Source organism: Plecotus auritus (assembly GCF_963455305.1).
Source record: "Plecotus auritus genome assembly, chromosome: 2".
In the NCBI taxonomy this organism is placed as follows: Eukaryota; Metazoa; Chordata; class Mammalia; order Chiroptera; family Vespertilionidae; genus Plecotus; species Plecotus auritus.
This window is the reverse complement of record NC_137771.1, coordinates 203,854,996-203,880,217: the sequence shown is the minus strand read 5'-3', so window position 1 is coordinate 203,880,217 and position 25,222 is coordinate 203,854,996. Positions and strand designations below refer to the sequence as shown.

Below are 25,222 nucleotides of genomic sequence, written 5' to 3'. Positions count from 1 at the left end.
GGACCCCTTTGGGGATGTGGGAGAGCTATTTCAGCCCAATCCCCGCAGGCCAGGCCAAGGGACCCCACCGGTGCACGAATCCGTGCACCAGGCCTCTAGAATTAACATAATTGAGCCAATTTTTTCTCATACATGTAGTATACAAACTGTTTTGTAACCTGTGTGTCATTATGAACATTTTCCCACATGATCTTTTTTCCTGATGAATTTTTAAAATTCATTTTAAAATTATAGTTGACATGCCATGACATGATTTTCAATAGCTTTGTTGTTTTTTCCAATGCATGGACATCCCATAATTTAATCACTGGTTTCCAAAAATATTCATGAATAATATTTGATAAACATGTTTGCTCACAAGTCTTTAAAGCTTACCTTTAACTTCTTAAAATAAATTCCTAGAAAGACATGCTAGGTAAAAGGTGTAACTGTTCAAGTTTTTGTCACATTTTTTCGTTTTCTGTACAGGATTGTCTGATGTATAGTCCAACCACAATGTAGAAGGCCAGCTTTCCTTTCCTTCAGATTTTTTTCCTTGTCTCCGTACTTTAATCTCCTTCTATTTCAGTGCGTCTTAAACTCAGCGCCAAGCACATTCTTCTTCAAACAATATTTGATGATTTATTTTACTCCTTAAGACGTTTCAGTTTCCTGTGACTGCCACGAGTCAAAACTCCCTGGCTAACAGGGAGGTAAGCTTTCTCTACCTGCCAGCTTCCTCCTCCTCCCAGTCTTATCAACTTCATTTCTTATTATCTCTCCCTGTGAACTCGTATTTACTACTTTCTAGATTGCATCTCTTTTCTCCAGTACGTGCTTCTAACCTCAAAACTGATCTTTAAACTCCACTGGAATGACTTCCTGATTCTTTTTCTTGTCTCTTCTCCCGGATTTCTCTCTTTAGAGGCTGGGCAGCACTTGCCAGGGCTCCTATGTTGATTAAATAGGCTAATTCATCTCAAGATGCATGCCTATTTTTGTATTGCTTTGGAAAATGTTTTTCCCTTGTATTTCATGTGTGTGTTGTTTGAATATTAAAATTGCAGGTTCTTTAATGGCAAAGGGTTGTTCTCCAGATACGTGATGTACTCAGCAGACACTCAATAAATTGGAATTGGATGGCTGACAGGTTTTCTTTTTAAAGATGAATTGTGAAGCATTTAGTAGCTTTTAAATTACGTTTTGCATGCCAGCTGGCCAAATCTTTTCATATGCATTAGTAATTAATTAAAAAATATACCACTGAACAGTAAATAGTTTCTGTAGTATAATGTCTAGTGTCAGCATTCTACGTCCTGGGTTCCCAGAATTTAGATCCCTCGTCATTCTGCTTCTTTATTGCCTTCCAGACTGCAGTTGGCCTGGGTAATATAAATGTATGCAAATTCTGTAAGAAGTTGCAATAGGCACCTTTTGTGCCTTACCTCACAAGCACTTACTGGTAGCTCATCTAGCTCATCTTTTTATTCCCGCTGTTTACTATCTTCTTGGTATAACCAGAGGACTCCATGAACTATGTATCTTCTACTTTCTGCCCTGAGGCATCTCTGCTACCCCCCTGGGGTTTGTTTGGGGAGGTGGGGGAGGAGAACCTACTCAGTAGTTCAGACAAGCACAAACCCTGGCAGAATTTGCACCCCCAAGGCAACTCTTAACTCGGGCACAATTCTAAGGTATTCAACTCGTCAGTGCATCCCTAGCAGGATCAAACCTATTGCCAAATGAAGAAAGGCAAGAATGGAGATCAAACAGTTATACAGAGGAAATCATTAAAGCTCCATATGTAGCATTGCATGTTAAGTACTCCACAATTTACCATTTTAGCATGTAAATGTTGATTTGGGTTTCACCCTTTACTTTCCTAAAATAATGTCATCAATGGCAATTAAAGACCAAGTGTAGTTCCATTTGCCAGTAGGAAACCAGATGCACCGGGCCTCTAGTATGTATATAAGGCCAAGACATTTAAGTGGTGAACAGTTCTTTTTTCTGGCTAACAGATATCATTGTCTTAGATATTTTCTTTTTCTGTTTATCCCACTATTCCATTATCAGCTTGTACAGAGGGCTCTCCATTCTCTTCCCTTCACAAGAATTCCTGCGTGAGCATTAATGAGTAGAGAACAACAAAGCAAAGTAGAGATACGGCTGGCATAGCACATAGACTGTCTTCTGTTGAGACGAGTGACTGGCTTCTGCATTCTAGACAGGCCTGTCATATTTATATCCAGTAAGATTACTATGATGGGGCCTTCAGAGTTCAGTGGGATAGTTGTTGAAACTTCGAGTACTAACTCCATGAATGACAAACTACATCTATCATCTTTTAGACCTTTCAGCCTGGTAGAAAACTCTTAGAGGTCTGTGATTCTGCCTATTTGAAGAGTCACTGTACTAGGTACAGTGGAGACTAAAAATGACAAGGACATGGTTGTCTAAAGGGTTAGCACCACAGTGCTTTTGAGTTCTCGCTGCAGCACCTAAGACGAAGTGAAAAGCCTAAGATGAGAAATACTAATTTTTTTTACCTGTTTTATTTGCAGACTGCAGCTGAATATGTAAAATCTCGACTCCCAGAGGCCCTTAAACAGCATCTACAGGACTACGAGAAAGACAAAGAAAATAGTGTTTTGTCTTACCAGACCATCCTTGAACAACAGATTCTGTCAATTGACCGAGAAATGCTAGAAAAATTGACTGTATCCTATGATGAAGCAGGTATGTTGTCTTTCATACACACACAGTCACACGATTTTTTTCTCCCTGCAGAAATTTCTTTATAGATTGGTTAAATTTAGGCCCTTTTCTGAGGTAGAAGATGAAAGGCAAACTGGACCCAAAGTTAGATAACATGGATTAACAGAGAGTTTCTTCTCTGCAGTTTTAGTATAAAAAATTTCATCAGGAGGTTCCTAAAAATGAAACACACTCTTAAATATCAAATTCCTTTTACAGTTTTGCTGTTTCTTAAAAGGAAATTTCTGGTCTTTTATCAATCATAGACTCTTACGGATTTAATCTTTTGAAGTGTCACTTCAATTTCAGATACCAGCTGAAAACTTTTGCATCTGATAATCCAAGAACTATTATTTGCTTCAAGTATTATTTTTTAATTTCAGAGAATTTCTTTTCCAAAGAGGTGCCATTTTTTCTTAAAGTTTCAAGCTGAACTTGATTTTCTTTTTCCTTAACTCCTTATATGAATCCTAGTCCCTCTTATCATACCAGATACTTTGGTTCATTGCCTCCCATAAGTTCATCCTATCCAAGGGAGCTTATTATTGAAGGCATAGACAGACCTCCTTATAACACCATTTTTATTTATTACATGGTCTGTCAGCTAAATCCCAAATTTTAATGAAACCAGTGCAATATTACTTGGAATTATTAAAATATTTAATAAAATTAAACTTAAGAGAAATATCCTAATTAAAATGGTCATACTGCCCATCCCCCAACAAAATGGAGAAGAAAGGACAGGAAAATAACATTTCTAATAGTCAAATGTTGGTAGTATCAATCCCTATTACTAGGACCTTCTGTTTTTATTTCCACAAGGAAGTTGTTAGCATGCATCTCATTTTCTTTATCCTGATCCTAAGCAGTCTCAGTGCTGATGTTCTTAACATTTGATTTCAAGCTTGAATAGCAAACAGACGAGTAAATTAAAAAACAAACATTCTGCTACACATGCCTAAACACTAATGCAATTTTTTTAGTTATGAAGCTGTCCCCATTATATTCTGCCTTATAACCCCTTTGCCTCCCTCTCAGACAGGCTTCACATTTCAAGCCTTGCCTAAGACATCTCTGCTCTCTCTGATTCTTCTTTACTTCATTAATTTTCCAGACACATTGGTTTCTTCTGCCTGCTGGGTAGTTGGATATTTGGTTTCTGTATTTGCCTTGTTTTTCACATTCTTGTCTTTGGAATTCTCATTCATCTCTTCTCTCACCCCTAATGGAGTAAAGGCTATGGTTGGCCCAATCAAAATATTTAAATATTTATAGTATCTCAGAGATCATGAAACTCATATACTTCACCTACTTCCTACCCCCATAATCATTTTATGATGAAAAACCTGAGACTCACAGACTTGCCTGCAGTAACACAGTTACTTGGCTATGGAGCTGGAACTCCAACCTCCTATTACAAATCAAGCCAGGCTTCCATGGCCTGAATGCAGGTTTTCATTCATTCAGTAGGCATTTGTCCAATGCACAGTGATACACTAGGCCGTTGGAAGAAAGAGGGAAGAGTTTTGAAAAGGCAGAGAGGAATTAGAGATGTTGAAAACACTTTTTTTTAAGGTTAATCCTCACTAAGGATATTTTTTCATCGATATTTAGAGAAAGTGAAGTGGAAGGAAAGGAGGCATGAGGAGAGGAGGGGAAGGAGAGAGAAACATGTATGTGAGAGACATGCATCGATTGGTTGCTTCCCATACACTACCTGACCTGGACTGGGGATCGAACCCACAACACACTCCAGCAAGGCAGATCTTGTTTAAAGTCTAGCTGGAGAGCTAAAACACACATATATGACTTGTGGATAAAAATTCCAGATTTTGGGAATGAGTACACTCTATAGTATTCACAAGCTATTGGAGTTAAATTCTTTAGGGGAGGACATTGGTTTAAACCCCGAAGGACAAATGATATGTGGATTTGTGCAGATAAGAGAGATGCAGTCTTTGTGAGGAAGGGGCCCATGTAGACACCAAGGTGAAAAAACTAAGACCCATAGACCTGTTTACAGTAACATAATTACTTAGCCATAGAGCTGGGACTCTAACCTCCTATTATAAATTAATCTGGGCTTTCACTGCCCTACTGCAACCAGCTACAACTTCCCACCATTGAAATTTTCTACTCACCTGCATGTTGTTGAGCAACTACTGGTCTGCAGAGGTGCTCTTGTACATGGCCTTTGGGAGCAAATGCTTTGGCACAGAATTAATGTATCAATAAACTTTCAGCATGAAACAGCGGAAATCACTACAGGATTGAGAGTAGAAAATCTGAATTCCAGGCTTTTCCTCTAGCTTAATGGTGACCTTTAGCAAATTAATGTCTTACAGCCTCGGTTTCTTCATCTATAAATCTGAGCTAATAATATCTCACAGGGTTAGTATTATAAGAAAGTATGTCACATTTGAGGAAGTCCTTAGAAATTATATTAGAAATGCCACTCATGCTAAATGAGAACAGATTTATGATCTTTCTATCCCACAGACCAGTTTAAAGTACTCAGAGTTTTTTCTTGGCATGTCGTCTTTGGGGAGGCAAAGGCAAATTTTTTAAAATGATCTTCAGAAGCTTTGAGAAGTCAAGCAACATCTATGTTAAATCAGCCACTCCGGGCTCAGTTTGCCCTTGGTCGTTTATGCATGAGGTGACTCATTTGGTGGGGGCTGTGTACGTATGAGTCAGTAAAGGTCACTGTGTGTTGTAAAATCTCAACTGCCTTCTGCTGCACTACCCATATCTTAATGATTTCATTCAAAGAACAAGGAGAAGATATGAAAAGTCATTGCTATTAAAAAGAAAAATAGCCCTAACTGGTTTGGCTTAGTGGATAGAGCGTCGGCCTGCGGACTCAAGGCTCCCAGGTTCGATTCCGGTCAAGGGCATGTACCTTGGTTGCGGCACATACCCGGTGGGGAGTGTGCAGGAGGCAGCTGATCGATGTTTCTCTCTCATCGATGTTTCTAACTCTCTATCCCTCTCCCTTCCTCTCTGTAAAAAATCAATAAAATATATTTAAAAAAAAAAAAAAAGAAAAATAGGTTATCATAATACAAAGGAATCAGAAAATAGGATAGAAGAGAAGGTATCTAATACATTCAGATATAAACATTTTATACAAAGACATTTGTTTCAACTGCTTACCTTCTTTCCATGCTATCCCAGTCTTTACTTGTTCACATTCTTAATTCGGCTCTCCCAGTTTTAGGAAGTGGTTAATTATTAATTAGAAAATGCCCTTCTTTGTCTGTGAAGAGGTTAATTTGCCTTTCATGCTCATCCACTGATAAATCAGCCTGCGTGACAGTTACCACATCTGTGGTTTCTAAATTTCTAAAAACCAGTTAATGAAAAATCCTTAGACACTTGTCTAAAAGCATTGGCTCAGAACCTTTCCTCCCTCCTCTCTCTTCGGTCTTTCCCTCTCAGTTTCCTCTCTTCCCCATCTATACTAATAAAAGGGTAATATGCTAATTAGACCTGACATCTTCCGGATGTCCTTCCAGACAAAGCCATGGTGGTGGGGCCAAGGCAGAGGTGGTTAGGGGAGATCAGGCTGGCAGGGGAGAGCAGTTAGGGGGATCAGGCTGGCAGACAGGTGAGCAGTTAGGAGCCAGCGGTCCCAGATTGCGAGAGGGATGTCCGACTGCCAGTTTACGGGATCAGGCCACAACCGGTAGTCAGACATCCCCCAAGGGGTCCCAGATTGGAGAGGGTGCAGGCCGGGCTGAGGGGACCCGCCCCCCCCCCCCCCGCACGAATTTTGTGCACCGGGCCTCTAGTTAAACATATAAGTATCTGACATTTTTACTCTTCCACAATTCAACTATCCAGAAACCTGACTTTCAGCAAAGAAATGGGAAGGAAGCAAAAGCCACCCTCAGCCATACCATGTCACGGAAGCTTTAGATTCTCACCTGGAATCTATATATTTTCATTTTAAATCATTCTCACCTGTTAGATTATATTTTCTGATGTGATGTTTTTAAAAATTCTTGTTCTGACATTGAGTATTGTACTTTTATTACAGAAACAAATAGAAATAAGTAGAATGGTATAATAATAGAATAATAATTATCAGTAATCCTGTCATTGTAAACATTTGGTACGTTTCCCTCACTCTAAGCATTTTTGAAATGTCATTGATATCTAGCAGTTTTGTATCCTACATTTTTAATTGAACACTATGACATAAACTCTTCTTTATTTTATTAAAACCTCTTCATGTGACAGTCATTTTAATGGCTACATAATGTCCTGTTCTTTGAAAGTACTACTTACTAACCATTCTCCTATGTTAGACATTTGTGGTTTTGTTTTTGTGAATAATGCTGCAATAAATATGATGTGCATTTGTCTGCATTTCATATTACTCTAAAAAGCAGATTTTAGAAAACTGCGGTTTAGAATTAGAATTAGAAGGTGGGGAAAGGGGATGATACTGGGGGCAGAGACCTGAAAGCAGCAAGGAATAAAAGCAAAGAGCAAATTCATAGAAATCTACAAAAAACAGTTATCATATTCCCAGCATTGTGCTGCACTCTACGTTAAGTTGGCATTCATAGACTCTGTAGTACATAGAGATGACATCATTAATCTTCATAATGATGACCTTGAGTCACAGAGTAAAAGTTTAATTATACTCTATATATAAAAATAGGAATTGTGTAAACCATTTTAGAAGGATTTTTATCCAAATGTTTGTTTTTTTTAAGTTTGGATTATTACAGTGATTATTAAGTTTTGTGGTATAATTGAAAGAGGTTTTAGAACCAAAAGACCCAGATTCTATTGCTAGCCCTGCTGCCAACCAGATATATGACCTTGATTAAGTCACTAAATCTCCTTAAACCCTATTTTGCCATAAAACAAAGGAATGAACAGGATCTCATAGATGTCTTCCATTTCTAAAACTATTATTCTGGTCTCTTGGCAATGGAAAACTCAGGTGGCCATAGTTTCTGCAAGGTAGCATGTAGCTTCTTGAACTTCCTGCTTGCTCCATCAACTTTCTCCTGTCTCTTCACACAGCCATGTAATTTACACAATATCAGGCTCAAAGACCACTATTCAGTCTTTCTAGTATCTTTACAAGAAGATGCTCAGGCATACTTTTGTTGGTGGGATAGGAGCCAGGCAAAACTAGATTTTGAAAGGAGAGGCTCTGAGCCATTATTCATGGGTCCTCATTAAGATAGCTTAGATATTTTTACTAGCATTTATTAATGCTACAGAGTAAGAAAATATGGTTTGCATTTGATCTATTAATATTTTTATTTCAAATCCAAGTTTATATACATTTCTATAGATTCAGCTTAGACACTAAGGGAAGCAGTGGCATGATTTGAGAAGTGATCAAAATAGCATTTCACACCATCTCAGAGAACATCGTTAACCTAAATATTCATTATTTGTTATAGGAAGCAAAAATTGAAGGGTTAAAATAGCAGGAGAGGGAATCTTTCCTCTCATTGTTTATTTTTGTGCTGGTATATTATTATTTATGTTTCTTTAAGTAATGTTAAATTGGTTTTTCAAAAATATGTTTTTATTGATGGGTTGTTGTTTTAGAGAGAGAGAGGAAGGGAGAGGGAGAAAGACAGAAACATTGATGTGAGAGAGAAAAATGGATCAGCTGCCTCCCATATGCATCCTGACCAGGGATCAAGCCCTCAACCTAGGCATGTGCCCTGACCGGGAATCCAACTGATGACTTTTCAGTGTATGGAACGATGCTTAACCCACTTAGCCACACTGGCTGGGGCAAATTGTTTTTCATTTATTTTTAAGTTTGGGCATGAATAAATAACCTACTTATTCCCTTGTTAAGGATAACGTAATATGGCTTGTGATGGCTTGTATTTGAGGGAATTGTGAGGAGAGTAGGCCCCTTTATTTGAGAGTGATATTCTCTGTTGCACACTCAAGCACCCTCAGGCCTAAGAAACGGCACTTTGGGAAAAGCTGAGTATACCTGTGTTGGGTGGACTGGCCAGCGGCGGTATCTTGTTGCAGGCCTCAAGACAGTTGCCTAAGTTTCAGCTTAGATCTTTTTCTCAGAGTTAAACCTAAGACCAGCGAGGATTTTATTTCTGCTTACTAGAAATCCACATGGCTTTCCAATGAGCACAAGTTCCTACCACATAAAACGGGCACTTGCAAGTAGAAAGTGAACCAGGCATTAGAGGTGAGGGAAGAAGAGGACTCAGCTGGCTGTTTATTGTGTTCATTTGGGCATCAGTTAAAGCTGGGGACCTACAAATCCATTTCCAAGTGTCAGGCAATCACACAACTTTCCCAGAGGAGGCGAGAAAGCAGCGACAGCATTCATTTTTCAGCCTCTGCTTTGTGATCCCCTGATGCAGCTCTGCATTGGACATTCCTGAGAGCTGAGCCCAAGCAAAGCTACCTGCCGGGAAGACACACCACATACTGTACTGTACTTTTTGGGAAAATGGCTTTTTTGGAAGGTGGGGGAATGTGCTCTAGCAATTTAGAAAGTAGCTGGAGAGTTACCTCCAATTGAGCTTATTTTATTCTTCTTAAAATAGGTGGTACCTAAAAGTTCATCTACGATTTAATTGAGCCATTATTGTCAGAGTAATCAGTGATCTCCAAAGGAAAGCCATTTCCTGCCATGGACGGGCGGGAGGCGGCGGGGGGTGGGGGTGGGGGGGGGGGCGGGGGTGGAATTGAACACAGATCAAGAAACCAAACTCAAGAAAAGAGATTGTGAATTATTAAGAGTCTTTTCAGGTTTGCCAAGAACATAAAAAAAAAAAATGTAGTAAAAGTCATTTGCAGGAAGTTCTTCACTCTAACAAATAGAGTGAATTTCTCGGTAAGTTTCTCAAACAGGTCCCAAGGGAAGAGGTGGCACTAAGGTTTCTTTACTTTAAACCTTCAATCAGGACCCGGTTTCTGATCTCAAAAGATATTCTTGCCAGAGGCTTGCTGATAGGATTTGGAAGGAAGAAAAACACAGGGGCCCAAAAGAAATTTAAAAAGGGAAATTGAATACTGGTCATGCAACCTCTGACTCCAACTTCTGAATTTCTGTAAAAAAATTGCTGTTTTATTTTTCCACTATAAGAGTAATATAGTACATTTAAAACGTTTTTAAAATATGGAAAATAGAAAAGGAAAAGATAATCTCTATATTGTTACCGATGAGTAGAGGTCCTCGTCCGCACCTGTTGCTCATGGAAGTGGAATTCTTGGGATATCCCAAGAAAAATAATTTTCTGAGACTTGCATGAGAGACTGAATGATTTTTATTTGCATGGAATTAAATCCCCGAGTTTCCAACGTCTCCCTTCCCTTTGTCCTGCCAAGGAAGTAGTCCCATTTTGTCTTTAACAGGGCTAAGATCAGAGCCAGTGTCCAGAGCTTCCTTTCCATGTTGGAGCATAGTCAAATCCAGCATCAAGCTAGCTTAGTTTGTGTTCCCAGTTGCAGTCCATCAGTCCATGGTATGTGGGGTCTGCAGGGCCCCTTGGCTATGGGAAACATGGGCAGGAACAAAGCCGAAGGAACAGAGAGCTAAGAGAGCCATGAGCCTAGAGCTGAGAGAGCAAACTCCTCTCTTTGGGAGATTGTGTAACTCCCAACTTTTCTCAGGCTTGCATTGGCTCCACTCTTCTAGCCAATGATTTCTGTTCCCAGGTTTGATTGACAAGCACTTTCCCTGGGTCACCCCAACTTTACTGTGCATGAGCCCATCTCCCCTTTATTGGCTCCCTTTCCCCCAGTGTTTTGCAGGGAATGGGCTGGTGCTTCCCTGGGGAGTGCAAAGTTGCAGCTTCCTGGTGAAGCTTCCCAAATGGCCGTGCTTATGTCTGGCCTTCCCCTTTGCTCTTTTCCTATCCTATATAATAAAAGGCTAATATGCAAATTGACCAAACGGTGGAACGACCGGTCGCTATGACACGCACTGACCACCAGGGGGAAGACGCTCAACGCAGGAGCTGCTGTGACTTGGCAGCAGTGGTTCTCAGGTGATGCACCCCGAAATGAGAGAGGAGAAAGCGTGATTCCGCTTCGGCTGTGGGTTATGTTGTTGCTGAGGCACTGTAGGACCCGAATTTGGTTTACCACACACTTGCATTTGCGTTCCACATCCTGTACGACAGCAACTTTGCAGAGTGCCTTCTCACACTCCGGGACCCCTCAGGGGATGTCAGAGAGCCGTTTTTGGCCCGATCCCTGCAGGCCAGGCCAAGGGACTCCACCTGCCGAAGGGACCCCACTTACTCCACAGACCCCTTTCGAGCCATGGCTCTGACAGCCAGGGAGAGACCGCAGGAGATTGGCTTCAAGGCATGGCTGGCACGTCACACCGGCCACCTTCTAATTAATTTCCTTTCAATGTGCACAAATCCGTGCACCAGGTCACAGGTTATTAATAAGTAGCTAATACAACAATATCACTATTATTTAAACATAACCACCATTTTTAGTGTATTTATTTCTAGTAATTTTTCTCTGCTAGGTTTTTAATTATTTCTACCCAAATTTTTATATCTTTTTTTTATCAACACTGAAATATAATTATATTTCGCCATGCTCTTAGAAACTACTCATAAAAGTAATTCATAATGGCTGCATAATATACCACCATTCCTATATTAATATTTTCAACACAGTCCCTCTCTTTTATCCGTGTTTATTTTCAACACAGTCCCATTAATATTTTCAACACAGTCCCCCTCTTTTACCCATGTTTTAGTTCTCATCACCATGTAGAATCCCTGAGTTTGGAGGTATGTTTCTTATTTGTGAAAAGATGAGAATAGTAACCTGATTGGCATAAACATAATGAAGATGTTGGTAATGCAGCTAATTTTTAGTTATATAACAGTGAGAACAGAGGACTTAAATAGGTAGTCAAAATCCACTTATAATCAGAGAACTTCTTCCTGGCGAGTAATATCAATCTTGTTAACCAAGCTGATTTGAATTTCTTACACTTCCCCTTTTGTATGGGGAATTGAAGAAACCAAAAGAAAGCAAGTGGGGAAGTAGTAACTAAACAAAGTGTCTTTCCATCTACAAACTAGAAAACTGACATCCATGGCAGTTCAAAGCACCCAAACGTGTGATTCTCAAGTTCTGGGGTCAGTTTCTGTGTCTGTGGCGAGCCATTGAACCTCTCTGATTGGTTTCTTCAACTGTAAAATGAGGACTTTGGATTAGAAATTTTCTTAGGTCTCTTCCAGCATTGACATTCTGTCTTCAGTTCACTTAGCATTCATTGGCTCATTCATTTATTCACTCTGTAAACATTAATTGAGCACCAATGAGCCAGGCACTGTGCCCGCCTCGGGAACACCAGGATGACCATGTGGCCCTACACTCTGTGTGTGTGTGTGTGTGTGTGTGTGTGTGTGTGTGTGGTGCGCGCATACTTCTCTGTGCATGTGCATGTGGTAGTGGGAGGCCAGGGAGAGAGACAGTGGTAGAAACAGGTGACTAGAGTAGAGAGGAATCAGTGCTGTGTTCAGAGGACAGAAGATACCCAGAGGAAGAAGGAATTAGGTTTAGGATAGAGAAAGCAGAAAATAAATTATTTATTTATTTCTCTTAAATAAATCAGAGAACCCATAAGTGTCTTGAACTGTTCACCTTGAACTTTAATTAATGCCCATTGCATTTTTAAAGGTATGTTTATTGTAATGCTCTTTTCTTACTTTCCTTCTGTAACTGTGGTTATATGCTAGTGCCTTATCCCGACTTATTCTTGCCCTCTGCTATAGCATCACCTTCCATATTCTAAGTGTTACTCTCCAAATAATATTAATTAGTTTACATTAGCTTATCTCAGTGTTATTAGCATTGCCTGTTTCCTATGAGATCTCCAAAATTTAAAAAAAAAAGATAATTAGCGTTGAAGATTGTAAAAGTACTATGATGGGGAAAACACACTGATCCAAGTTTTGCAGGGAACAAAATAACATTAAAAAAATTTTAAATACGGGAAAATACTGGAAACCACAGGCTAACACTGAGATTTTGAACCAGGAAGTGCCACCTCTGGTGATCAGCACATTTAACTGGAGCTGTTCATCTTTCGAATCAAGTTGTCATTGTTAGCCACAAGGGAAGTAATGTTACTACCTGCTCTAAAGTAGTGTTTGATTGCGATGGGCTGGAGAAAATGTGTGCACTTCAAAGAAAATAATTGTGCCAGGTGGTCACAATTTAGAAGGCATTGACCAGCCAGAGACAGGATGCCGATGCTATCTGTATCTCTTTCTTTCTATTGGAATTTTGTAGCCAGGATTCTATAGACCTTGTTGGAATGCTCATAATAAATTTTAATGAGATCCAAGTTAGTGGTAAGACCTTCAATCTGTCAGGGAAAATAGGACAGTTTTAAAGTGCCCGAATTCCTAATGCACTTTACTGTCCATTTGTATTAGTGAGAGGTAAGCAAAATGCATCCTCTGGCTGGCTTCCAGACCAGGAAGATCTGTGATCAGAGGCAGCTGGACTGCTGTTTAATGTCATACCGTAAGAATGTTGAGCTTAGTCTTTGGGAGCTAGTAGACACTGAAGTTTTGTCTGATAAATTGCCTCCTGAAAGGCACTGTTTTCAAGTCACCTTCTAGTGCCCAGAGTTGTTCTCTTTGTGTTTATTTCTGTAGTCAATGTCCTCGTCTCAAGGCTGTGTGGCTTAAGCCATGCTGATGAATCTGGTTGGATGAAGTGTTTCTACAGTATGTGCCCTCTGGAGGCCTGAATGTGCAAAGTTCTGCAGTCAATCCAAGGGAACTGTAAGCCAACTACACAGAAATCACTAGGACAAACACTGTCCATTCACACAAACATTTACTGTACCGGGTTCTGGCTGGGTGCTGAGAGTCTAAGAAATGGAAAAGGACGGCCTCGTTAGAAGCCTTCTCCCTTTGAATTTATTGCTAATCTTTACTATGGTGTCTATAAATCTGTCTTCTAAGGCCTGCTTCAAAATCACACTCTTAACTGGCTTCTTTATCACCTGAGCCTGGCTCTCCATTCCTCTGATCTCAGTCTTTCCCATTCAAGGAAATAGCAAAATTACATTTCTTTGTTATTTACATTCTACTTGCTTCCTGAAAGTTTGATTTAACATACAGCCAATAATAATGTTACAATAAAAATAGAGAATCAAAGCCACAGAAAGAGAAGGAAGCAAATATGCTAACCATGAAGGATAGACAAAATAAAACAAACTTTCACTAGAGACGACTTCTCTTCTGGTACTAAAGTTTATGGGGACTTTTTCACAAGGTACCTTGTATACGGGGCATTAAACATGATCTCCACCTGAGTTCCCTGAAAGCAGAGCCTGAAATAAAAAGCTGAGTGCAGCTAGTTAATTCAGGAGTACAAGCCCTAGGAGCTGACGTGAGGGGCCTTGGGAGTGAAACTGGAAAGAAGAGAAAAGAGAAACAAGGGAAAGCTACTAAGAGGATACACAGTGGAGTTGGTCTCCCCTGAGGGCACCTGCTAAGGAACCTTCTAAGGAAGCTTATGAATGGGGCTCAGACCCATCCACCAGCAGGTGAAGGGGGAAGCATTTAGCTACTACCCTTATTTGTCGAGGGTAGCGCCATTTACATTAGCTTCCCTGCACTTTGGTTAACATATGCCCGAATGCTAAGTGGGTTCTTCAGCCCCCCCACCCACACACACACACTGGCATCAGGGAAGCTCCAAGGAAGGAGTCAAGTCTGCATCTGGGCTGAACTGGTCCCTACACCAGTAGCAAGAGAATGTGAGATGGTGCATAGGAGACGTCCCATATAAAAATGCAGCCAGTGAAATCTTAAAACTACTTTACAGGAAACACATGTGAGTTCATCACATGACCATTTCTTGTGTAACAATCATCTCTAATGCTGAGGATACTTAATTCATGTTTTTTAAAGCTCCTGTGTAAGCATATGGCTATGTCCAATGTAGAGAGTACTCAAATGCATTTACAGAAAATCTCACATATAGCAGAAGACAGAAGGTGACGGTGCTTTGTTTGATGTAACCGTTCTCAGCTTCCCAGCTCAAACCAAAATAAATGGACTAATCCTCATTTTTGTGATGAATGAACTGAAATCCCCCGGCCCTTCAACCTGAGTGGCACAGTGAGATCCAGTTTTCAAACTGGGTTGTACATTTTCATATAAGTAAAAAATAATTGCCTTCCATAGATAACTCACAATAGTGGTTATTCTGGAGAGGAGGAACTGGGGAAGGAGACTTAATTTTTTTTTTTCATTGAATTCTCTTATTGCACTGTTTGAATTTTTAACTTTGCCCAGGGACCTTCTATTTTTAAAAATTTACAAAAAATAAATAAAACTAAACAAAATCTTCCTAGTACATTAACCCTTATCTTCTGTGCTGGAAATAGACTATAAATAAGTCAGAAAGCCATTCTCCTTGTTTTCAATAAAGCTTTTCACTAAATCATGTGTCTCCCTGGAGTAAGTCAAGGAAAGAACTGAGTGACAAGGCCAGCCATCATGGAACTGCAATGTCAGGGTTAGAGAAAGTGGGTAGCGAGACGAACTCAGTACTGTGCCAAAGAGCACCTGGGGGCCAGGGCCCCTGCCAGCGGGTTCTTAGTAGTCTTCATACCTTGAGCCAGAGCTGATCCCACAGTCCAGAGAGGGCTGGTTTTATTGGAAAAAGAAGAAAGAAGAAGACGAAGGAGAAGAAGAGTATTCATGGGCAATGAGCTGTTGGGGATTCAGCAGTTCCTAATCTCACTTCCTATTTGTTGCCTCTGCTTCACCTCGAGCTTGATATTCCTGTGTCTGACAAGTTACTTGACTTGCTGTGTTACTTGGCCTTTTAGTCACATTCTTTCTTTCCTGAATGACAGCCAAACCTCTACTGATTTTCTTATAAGGAAGTATAGTATAATGGAAAGAGCCTAGGCTTTGAAGACAAGCTTTGTGATAATTCCTTATAATATCATACCTTATGGGGCTTCTTCTGAGAATTAAAGATAATGTATGGAAAATGATGGACATATGGTAGGCACCCTAAATGATGGCCTCTTTGTTATTATCTTTGCTCATACTTAATTTGGAATGTATTTAGTTTGGTATATAAGGATAATTTGTCAATCCCCTTCATGGTGGAGAGGGTTAACTATCTTATACTTTGCATAAATTAGCTTCCTAACTAGGACAAAACAAAAACCAGCAAAAGACTAACCCTGTCCTTGTCCTTCCTTGCCCTATCGTGGGTGGAAAAGCAATTCCTCAAGTTAAGTGTTGTACTATGTTTTTAGAGTCTGTTTATTTGTTTTTTGCCTTTTTCATTGCTATATATTAGTTATCTCCTGCTGCATAATTTAGTAGCTTAATTTTCAAAATTTAGTAGCTTAAAACAATAAATGTTTATTATCTCACACATCTTCTCAGTGTCCAGAATCCTGGTTGGTTCTCCCATGAGGTTGCGGTCAAGTCATCAGCCAGGGTAGCAGTCTCTGAAGACTTGGAAGTGCTGCTTCCAAGCTCACCCCTGTGGCTTTTGGTAGGAGGCTTCCTTCCCCCATGGGCCTGTCCACAGGCTGTTTGTACATGGCTTCCCTCAGTGTAGGTGATCTAAGAGAAAGAGCAAGGGAGGACCTGAGACTGAAGCTGCGGTCTTTTATAACCTAGTATTGAAAGTGAAATGCCGTAATTTCTGCCATATACTCTTGGTCACACAGACTAACCCTAATTCAGAGTGGGAGGGCACTCCACGAGGGTGGGAATAACAGGAGATACAGTCACTGTGGGCATCCTGGAGATAGGCCACCATAGTCTGTGTTGTAAAAAGATCTATTCTGACTCTGCCAACTCCTTCATCTCCCCTCTCTATTATCATCACCTTTTCCTCTCATTTTCTAATCACTACCTACATCTGCTTCCCGTAAGTCCAAAGCTGGAGTGTTCAACCCTGGAACCAGCACCAGGATGACTTTAGATTGTTTAGACCCAGCATCCTTTCCCATGTTTGTAATTTATGTTTCATTTGATCAGTGGCAGTGCCTTCAATGTATCAGTTATCAAATATTTTGATGATCACTTCTGATTCCCCAACCCACAAGGATATTTCTTTCCAGAGTTTCTTAAAATGCACAGTGTCTTGTCTGTTCTAGGTGCTATAACAAAATACCACAGACTTATACCACCCAGCTGAAAAACAACAGAAATTGATTTCTCACCGTACTAAAGGCTGAAAGTCCAAGATTAGGGTATTCTCATGGTCAGGTGAAGGCTGTCTCCTGGGTCATATACTTCATACTTCTTGTGTCTTCACATGGTGGATAGGGCTATGGGGCTCTCTCGGGCCTCTTCTGTAAGCGCACTAATCCCCTTGATGAGGACGCCATCCTCATGACCTATTCAAGTCCCAAAGGCCCTGTCTCCTAATACCATCATATTGGGCATCAGGATTTCAACATTAGAATTTGAGGAGGACACACATATTTAGACCATAGCATCCACATACCTCTACAGATGTGAAATTGAAGCTTAGTTTTTCACAGCAGTATTCTCAGTGCTTCAAGATTAAGGTATTATTCTCTAGATTGTAATCGCCTCTCTCTCTCTCTCTCTCTCTCTCTCTCTCTCTCTCTCTCTCTATTCCCTCACCACCCGTCCCTCATTTTTTCTCTGTTTATTCCTTTAACTAGCTATGTTCTAAAATTTAACACATTTAAATTTTTTATTTTTATTACATAATTTGATGACCTGTTTGTTTTTAATTTTTAAAATAGAAGAGTATGCCCTGACTAGTGTGGCTCAGTGGATAGAGCATTGGCCCATGGACTGGAGGGCCCCAGGTTCAATTCTGGTCAAGGGCATGTACCTTGGTTGCAGGCATATGTGGGAGTCAACCAGTCAGTGTGTCTCTCTCACATTGATGTTTCTCTCTGTGTGTCTCTCCAACTCCCTTCCACACTCTCAAAAAAAAAAAAAAATCAATGGAAAAGTATCCTCCTCGTGTGAGGATTAACAAAAAAAAATTAAAAGATAAAGTAAAATAAAAATATGAAAGAAAAGAAAAAATAAAATAAAATGGATGAGTAGAATAACTGGATAAATTGTTTCTATATTTGACCCAGCAATTGTCTTCAGTAAAAAAAATGTTTTCTCTCCTTTCTTTATGGCTTCTTGGGTGCCTTTTCTATAGTGTAGAGAAAAAGTGAAGAAGCAAAAACAAGGAAGTCACTGATTATCTTGTCTGTCTCTTCCACGTCTCACTATGCCATAATTGCCCTTACTTGTGGTCCTCTACTTTTCTACCAAAGCCCTATCTCAGATTCTTTGTTCCCAAAGAAAACAGCTGTAAACAAGTAAGTCTCTCATTGTGTCAGCTTTAGTGGGAGAAGAATGTGGATGACATAACAAGTAACTTTCCCCCCATTTCCTAGCTGTTTCTTTGCACCTAGATTCTTTTTTAAATGTTTTGAGAAAAACATTATTTTTGAGAAAACTCATATATTTTTAACCTACCACTCTTCAAATTGCTTTCCAAGCCACAGGAAATTCAATCTGAGATTACCCATTAAAGAGCTAGGAAAAATGAAAATGCCCTCACGGAATTAGAGGTGCATTTGATGTTTGCACTCACGATTCAGCTTGTGAAAAGTCTTGGCCCACATAAATAGAAAAATTCAGCCAAATTTGCCTACTTGTCTGCAGGCCTACATGTATTTTAAAAATCAGACCTGAAAGTGTTTTGGGCCTGGAAGGTCTAGTGTTCAGAGTACAATTAGGTGTGTTATTTTTCCCTGTTTGCTGTAATGTCAGTAATGCCAAGCCTCTTCCATTGACTGTACTTCCCTGTAAACCTTCCTCTATAGGGGAAATCAGTATTCCAGAGCTACCAAAGAAAATGAACTTGTCTAAAAACAGTTGCCTGTTGACAAGATTTTAGCAGATATTTATTTATTTTGTACCATGAAAGCTTTAAAAAATACAATGAGGTCAGATATGACATCTGTGGTCAAATCTACTTCTAATCTGTAAATCCCTGACCAGCTGCAGTTGTGCTAGTTTTTAAATGGATATTTTGAACTTATGACATTCTCAGCATTTTTATAATCTGAGCACTTGGGGGTCCACAGTTGCATTCTGTGCTCTAGCATCAGCATACTGTCCCTGGTGCCTGCTGGGTCTTTCTTGCTAGAGTCTCAAATGAGTTTCTGTTTTGTCCTGCTTTCATTTATCAGGAATTGTTTTTTAAGAGCCCAAAATAATAAAATTGATTTACTCTAATACTCTTTACAGGAGTGCTTCTCAACCAGGGGCAATTTCCCATCTATCTCCCTCCCCTCCACATTTGACAATGTCCGGAGGCATTTTGATTGTCACAACTGAGGAAGGGGAGTGGAAGACAGGGCAGGTGGTAACTAGCCAAACATGCTGCTAAACATGCTGTAATACACAGGACAGCCCCTCACCACAAAGAGTTATCTGGCCCCAAATGTTGATAGTGCCAAGCTTGAGAAACTGCTTTAGAGCAATAGTTACCAGCCTTTGTAGCATATTAGAATCACCTTGGGGGCCTTATGTTCCTACTGCACCCAAGTAAATTAGAATCTCTGAGCAGGGAGACTCAGGCCTCAGTATTTTGTGAAAGAGATTCTGTGCCCAGCCACGGTTGAGAACTGCTACTTTGGAGCAAACATTTTTAGAGGATATGACCAGTTTAGGCATAATCCCAGACAGTTTCCTTCCGGAAGTACTTGAAAAGATTAAATTGTGGTTTGATGTATTGGACAATATCCACATTATAGTATTGTAATGAATTTTCAATAACTTTTTATATTCTCTAAAACCAGCACTTGAAACTTGAGAAAGTGCTATTCTCATTGCCATATTGGAAGTTTGTTTACCCTTGGTCCTTTCTAGTTAATAAAATATGTTCTTTCTCCTTCTACGTGGAGATAACAAGTATTTACAGGTAGCTCTGGTCATAAAGTTCTCTCAGATAACGTTTGGAATGTTTGGAACAGTGGTGATTTGTTTTCCTCAAAGGTTTCTCATGTGTCTTTATTACTTGAGGAACAAGTCTCATCACTATGCAAAAGAGCTAAAATGCTCTTGCTAAGAATATTTTATTCAAATTTGCCCTTTCATCCCTTTCTTAACCATTTTATCTCACCCCAAATTAAATCTTAAATGCATTGTCACCCTGGACTCTAAACAGATAAATATTCTCTAAGTATTATTATTGTATAACTTTTTATTTTAGACGCCTGTGTTGATGGCATAGGTTCTCAGGACTCCCCCCCTCCCGCCTACCCCACTCCCATCAAAAAAAAAACACACACACAAACAAACCATAAATGCATCTCAAAGCTTTTGACAGTCAGGGTAGACTGAACAGTTCTTAGTGATGTACTGTATTGTAAAAACCATTCCATTTATGAAAACCAACACACTCCTGCCTAGTAAACAAAACAGTAAAACTGTCCTCTTCCACATTTGTCTCAAAGCCTTAGTGGAGATCAGGTTGCTGCACTCTGGAAAGCATCCAGCTTCTTTGAAGAAATAAGAGTGTGGTGTAACTCATGGAGAGCCGTCTGATGGTTGGGTCATTAACCTGCAAAGCTACCTGTCCCCCTTTAGCTGGATCCCAACCTGAGGCCAATATACAAGGGAAAATATGACCAAGGGGAGGGACTGAGTGAAAAGAGACAGTGGTCTTACTTGATTATTTCTTACCTCTCTAAATTTTTCAAAAACATCTGACCCAGGTCTTGGAAAGGGCTTATGCAAGGGAGGGACCTTCATGTTTCAGTTTCATTAGCTTCAAGTTTATCTGCCTCTGGCTAAGGGCTTATTCTTCCTCTTGACTTAGGAATTAGACAGATGATTTTTATCATAGTTATGAGGCAATTACTATCATTTCTGACAGTAATATAGAAATGAGATACTCTGATTACATTTTAGACTAGGTCATAAAACCCAAGAAAGGAATGTAAATGTCTGACTTCAAGACTCGGACAGAGGCAGGATATTCAGGGCAGTCCAGCACCTAACACCAATCACTCCAATTCACAGTGAGAGGTGAGACAGGCAAGAGTCTAAAGCAGGGGTGGGCAAACTTTTTGACTTGAGGGCCACAATGGGTTCTTAAACTGGACCGGAGGGCCGGAACAAAAGCATGGATGGAGTGTTTGTGTGAACTAATATAAATTCAAAGTAAAGGAGCGGAGGGGAGAGCAAGAGAACCGGATAGAACAGCCGAATCCGGCCCGCGGGCCGTAGTTTGCCCAAGGCTAGGTGCAACAAGGGCATCATAATTTAGGCAGTAGTTGATCTTAAGATTTTTAGAAGAAAGTAGAGTTGTAGACGAAGGTGGCCCATAGCAACCAGGAATCTGGGCAACAATATTTACTCCTGAATCACTCAGGTATGAGCCCTGTCCCAGAGGCCTGGTTAACTATGGGAAACAGAAGCTAGAGAAGGGAACTGATTAGTGAACTTAGAAAAAAAAGTTTGCAGATCTTTTCAAATAATTTTTAGAACTACAGACTTTTCTTGCACATTTATAAATTGACATATAAAACCTTTTGTCTTAAGTTTAAATAGATACAAAGGATATAATTTCTGTCATATGAGCTTTAAATATTCTAATCAAAATCTTAAACAACAACTTTAGATCATTAAATTTGGGGGAAATGGCTACTATTAAGCGTAGTTGTCCAAGTCAGTCCTTACTATCAAACAAAAGGACCAAATTATATTTACCGTCTATCAGAAAATGCCTGAGTTGTTTTTTAACTCAAAGTAAAGATATTAAAACAATTTCATATAAAAGTCATTTTATGTCTGATTTGTAATTCCAAGGTAACTAGCTAGATGAAGAATGAATGGGTGGACGGATAGAAGAAAAGATGGAAGGGGAGGGAGGAAGATGGAGGGATAGATAAATCAACCTCTAAGTGACACCTTGCCCTAAGTATGTCAGCTAGATGAAAGAATGCACATTCCAGTTCTCCCTTGTTTGACCTCCAATAAGTTTTTACACCCTGGGCAATGTTCATAGTCAGATTCTTGATGAATGTGAGAGATTCTGTCCTTTTGTGATATGGGAGGAGGGCAATTATGAAGGGAAGGTGGGAAAAGAGAACCAGCAAAGGTGTTAGCCCACATTGGCCTAAGTTACCAGAAAGGTCTAGGGAAGGGGATCTGAAAATGGATTTCATTAAACCTCTGTCCACATGGCTTCTGAGAAGATTTTGTATATCCCTAATGGTCAAGTTAGAGAAGGCTACTCTAAAACAATAGATATTACCTGGCTGAACATCAGAGTCAGAGGCATCTACAGGAAGGCTGTCTAGATAAATTCCTCAATATGGGGAGAAATTTATGCAAATCTGGTAGTGGTAACTAAGCTCTCATATCATAATCTGTTGGATACTATTTCAAAGTCTAGTTAGACTTGGAATAAGTATTTCTAGTTTAACCCAAACTGGCTTTAAATCCTAACCAACCAGTTACCAGGTATGTAACTTTGAGATCATTACTTAACTTCTCCAGTTAATAGTTTCTTCATCTGCAAAATGGTGCTAATAAAGAATGGTACCTAAAATATAGGATTACTGTTAAGATTAAATGATACAATACATGTAAAGCAGTGTGCAAGGATAACATGCATGAGATTGTTTACTTCATTTTTATTGTTATTTTTGGCTAAGGGAAGGTGTAGATTTCTTTTTAAAATGGGTTCCTAATATATGGGATGGACATGTACCTGAGGACAGTGGAGAGGATGTGATAATGTCATGCCGAGGATGCCTTCTGAGTTACCATGTGGAACATCCCAGAATTCAAGACAAGTTTCTCAATATCACAAAGCATGGAGTAATAGTTAGGCTTTATAAGGGATAGAGGAACCTTATAAGGCCAAGATTGGCAAGAGAAGGTATAGGTTCCACATACTCCAGCACTCCAAAGAGGTGTGTTCATGGCCAGTGCCCTCTACCAGACGCATTGTGGTGCCAATATTATTCGGAGAAACCACATCTTCACACCCCATGTTATCTTCCTTTTTCTATTACCAAGTATGAATGCATTATTCTCACTGGTGGATACCTAAACTTCTCAAGCAATGTAGATTCAGGTGCCAGCTTTACAGGTATTAGCTGGGAATACCAGCTTCCCAGCCTCTAGACACCTTGGGCCATGAAGTTGTAGCCCCTCTGGCTGGAGGAAGAAACACCAGATACTATGTGAAGCTTTCAATATTGCTTTTTCATGCATACGTCTAGCACATTGGAGGAATGGCTAAAAGGTAGGGCTTCACTGGGAGTATTGGCTGGAGTGCCAAATTCATGGGCTCATTAACATGGGGGCCAAAAGATAGTCAGGCTGTTTATTTGGTAATGCAGTGTTCTGAGAGGTGGAAGGGTGCGGGGGGAGTTCCTCAGAGGGAATGTCCAGAAAACGATCATTCCAAAGATCCAGGTAGAAGTTACATGCCTATTTTACCTAGATGGCGGAGTCATGTCTGCCAAATCCTATTGGTCAAAGCAGTCAAAGGCCTGCCCAGATTCGAGGGGAGGGAACAGAGACTCTACCTCTTCATGGCAGGAGTGTCAAAGCATTTGTGGCCATTAAAAAAGATTGTTATATTGGGCTACCAGCTTCACTTGTTTCTCGGTTTGAATTTTTTTTTTTAATTTTTATTGACAGTATTACAGATGGCCCCCAATTTCCCCCCTCCTTTACCCCTTCCACCTAGCCCCCACCCACCCCAGGCTTTCTCCATACCATTGTCTGTGTCTATTGGTTATGCATATCCTATCTAATAAAGAGGGAATATGCTAATTGACCATCACTCCATCACAAAGATGGCTGCACCCACAGCTGAAGCCAAGTTCCCATAAGGAGCCTTAACGAGCAATCAGCAGGGACCTGAGACTACACCCTCCCCCGCCCCCATAGGGCTTGACAGGGGACCTCAGGCCAAGCCCCCCTGCCCCGGCGCCAGGCCAGGGGACCTGAGGCCATGTCCCCCGCCTGGCAGGGCTTGACAGGAGACCTCAAGGTGCACTTCCCGTCCTGGTGCTGGGCTAGGAGACCTCGGGCTACTTCCCCCACCCCAGCGCCAGGCTGGGGGACCTCAGACCATGCCCCCCACTAGGTGGGGCTTGACAGGGGACTTCAGGCTGCGCCCCCCATCCCAGCACCAGGCCAGGGGACCTCAGACCACACCCCCTGCCCAGCAGGGCTTAACAGGGGACTTCAGGCCGCACCCCCTGCCCCAGCACTGGGCCAGGGAACCTGAGGCTGCGCTCCCCTGCCTGGCTGGGCTTGACAGGGGACCTCAGGACGTACCCCCCACCCAGTGGGGCTTGACAGGGGACTTTAGACTGCACCCCCCCACCCAGCAGGGCTTGACAGGGGACCTCAGGCCACGCCTTCCACCTTGGCACCAGGCCAGGGGACCTGAGGCCATGCCCCCCGACCCGGCGGGGCTTGATGGGGGACCTCAAGGTGCGCTTCCCATCCTGGTGCTAGGGGATTTCAGGCTGCTTCCCCTGCCCCAGCACCAGGCCAGGGGACCTCAAGCCGCGCCCCCCCCGCCCAGCGGGGCTTGGCAGGGGACCTGAGGCTACACCCCCCTACTGGTGGGGCTTGATGGCGGACCTGAGGCTGTGCCCCCCCCGCCTGGTGAGGCTTGATGGGGGACCTCAGGCCATGCCCCCCACCCAGCAGGGCTTGACAGGGGATCTCAGGCCATGTCCCCCACCTGGTGGGGCTTGACGGGGGACCTCAAGGCTTTCCCCCTACCCCGATCTGGGATGGGGGACCTCAGGCCATGCCCCCCCCCATCCTGGCACCAGGCCAGGGGACCTGAGGCTATGTCCCCTGCCTGGCGGGGCTTGACAAGGGTGGGACTGGCCAGGTCTGGATCTAGCCCAATGGGGGCGGGGGCCGGCCGGGTCTGGGTCTCATGCGATTTTGAGGCACATGTGGGTGGGTGGGGACTTGACTCTGGGTCCCGTGGTGTGCCCCAGACTCTGACAGGAAGAAAGTTTTCATATACATTTTACTAATTTTCTTTTATCTCTGACACTTCTATTATAGAGAAAGGGCAAATAGCAATATTAAATTACTTCCTCTAATTAATCCCCTTTTAATGTGCACAAATTTCGTGCACCGGGCCACTAGTATACATATAAATTTTTTGGCTAATCTCTTCCTGTTCCCCCCTACCCCTAGAATATGTCAATCTGTTGCCTGCCTCTGTGCTTCTGGACCTATTTTGGTTTGAATTCTTGAACCAGGGGATCTAATTGGCTCAGCTCGTTGTGTGGATGGTTTCCTTTGTTCTTATCAGCTGTGGTGAAGGGGACAAGCTTGCATATTTAGTAGAATGCCCCTTTCCTGGCTCTGGAAGAGGTGGGTTCTCTAAGACTTCATGAGTGAGGAGGAAATAATGGGATCTCTAGTGTAGACACTGGCAAGTGCAGCAA

At 41.3% G+C, this 25,222-nt stretch overlaps 1 protein-coding gene across 4 annotated transcripts in view; it reads left to right on the top strand.

The window, feature by feature from the left end:
• The window catches only part of PPM1L (protein phosphatase, Mg2+/Mn2+ dependent 1L), a 248,654-nt gene that overhangs the window by 181,800 nt on the left and 41,632 nt on the right, over positions 1-25,222 (top strand). For all 4 annotated transcript variants that reach the window (XM_080655774.1, XM_080655777.1, XM_080655776.1 and 1 more), the window contains exon 2: positions 2,544-2,718. In XM_080655774.1, the coding sequence (XP_080511900.1) occupies positions 2,544-2,718 (175 nt within the window). The remainder of the gene's footprint in view (positions 1-2,543; positions 2,719-25,222) is intronic.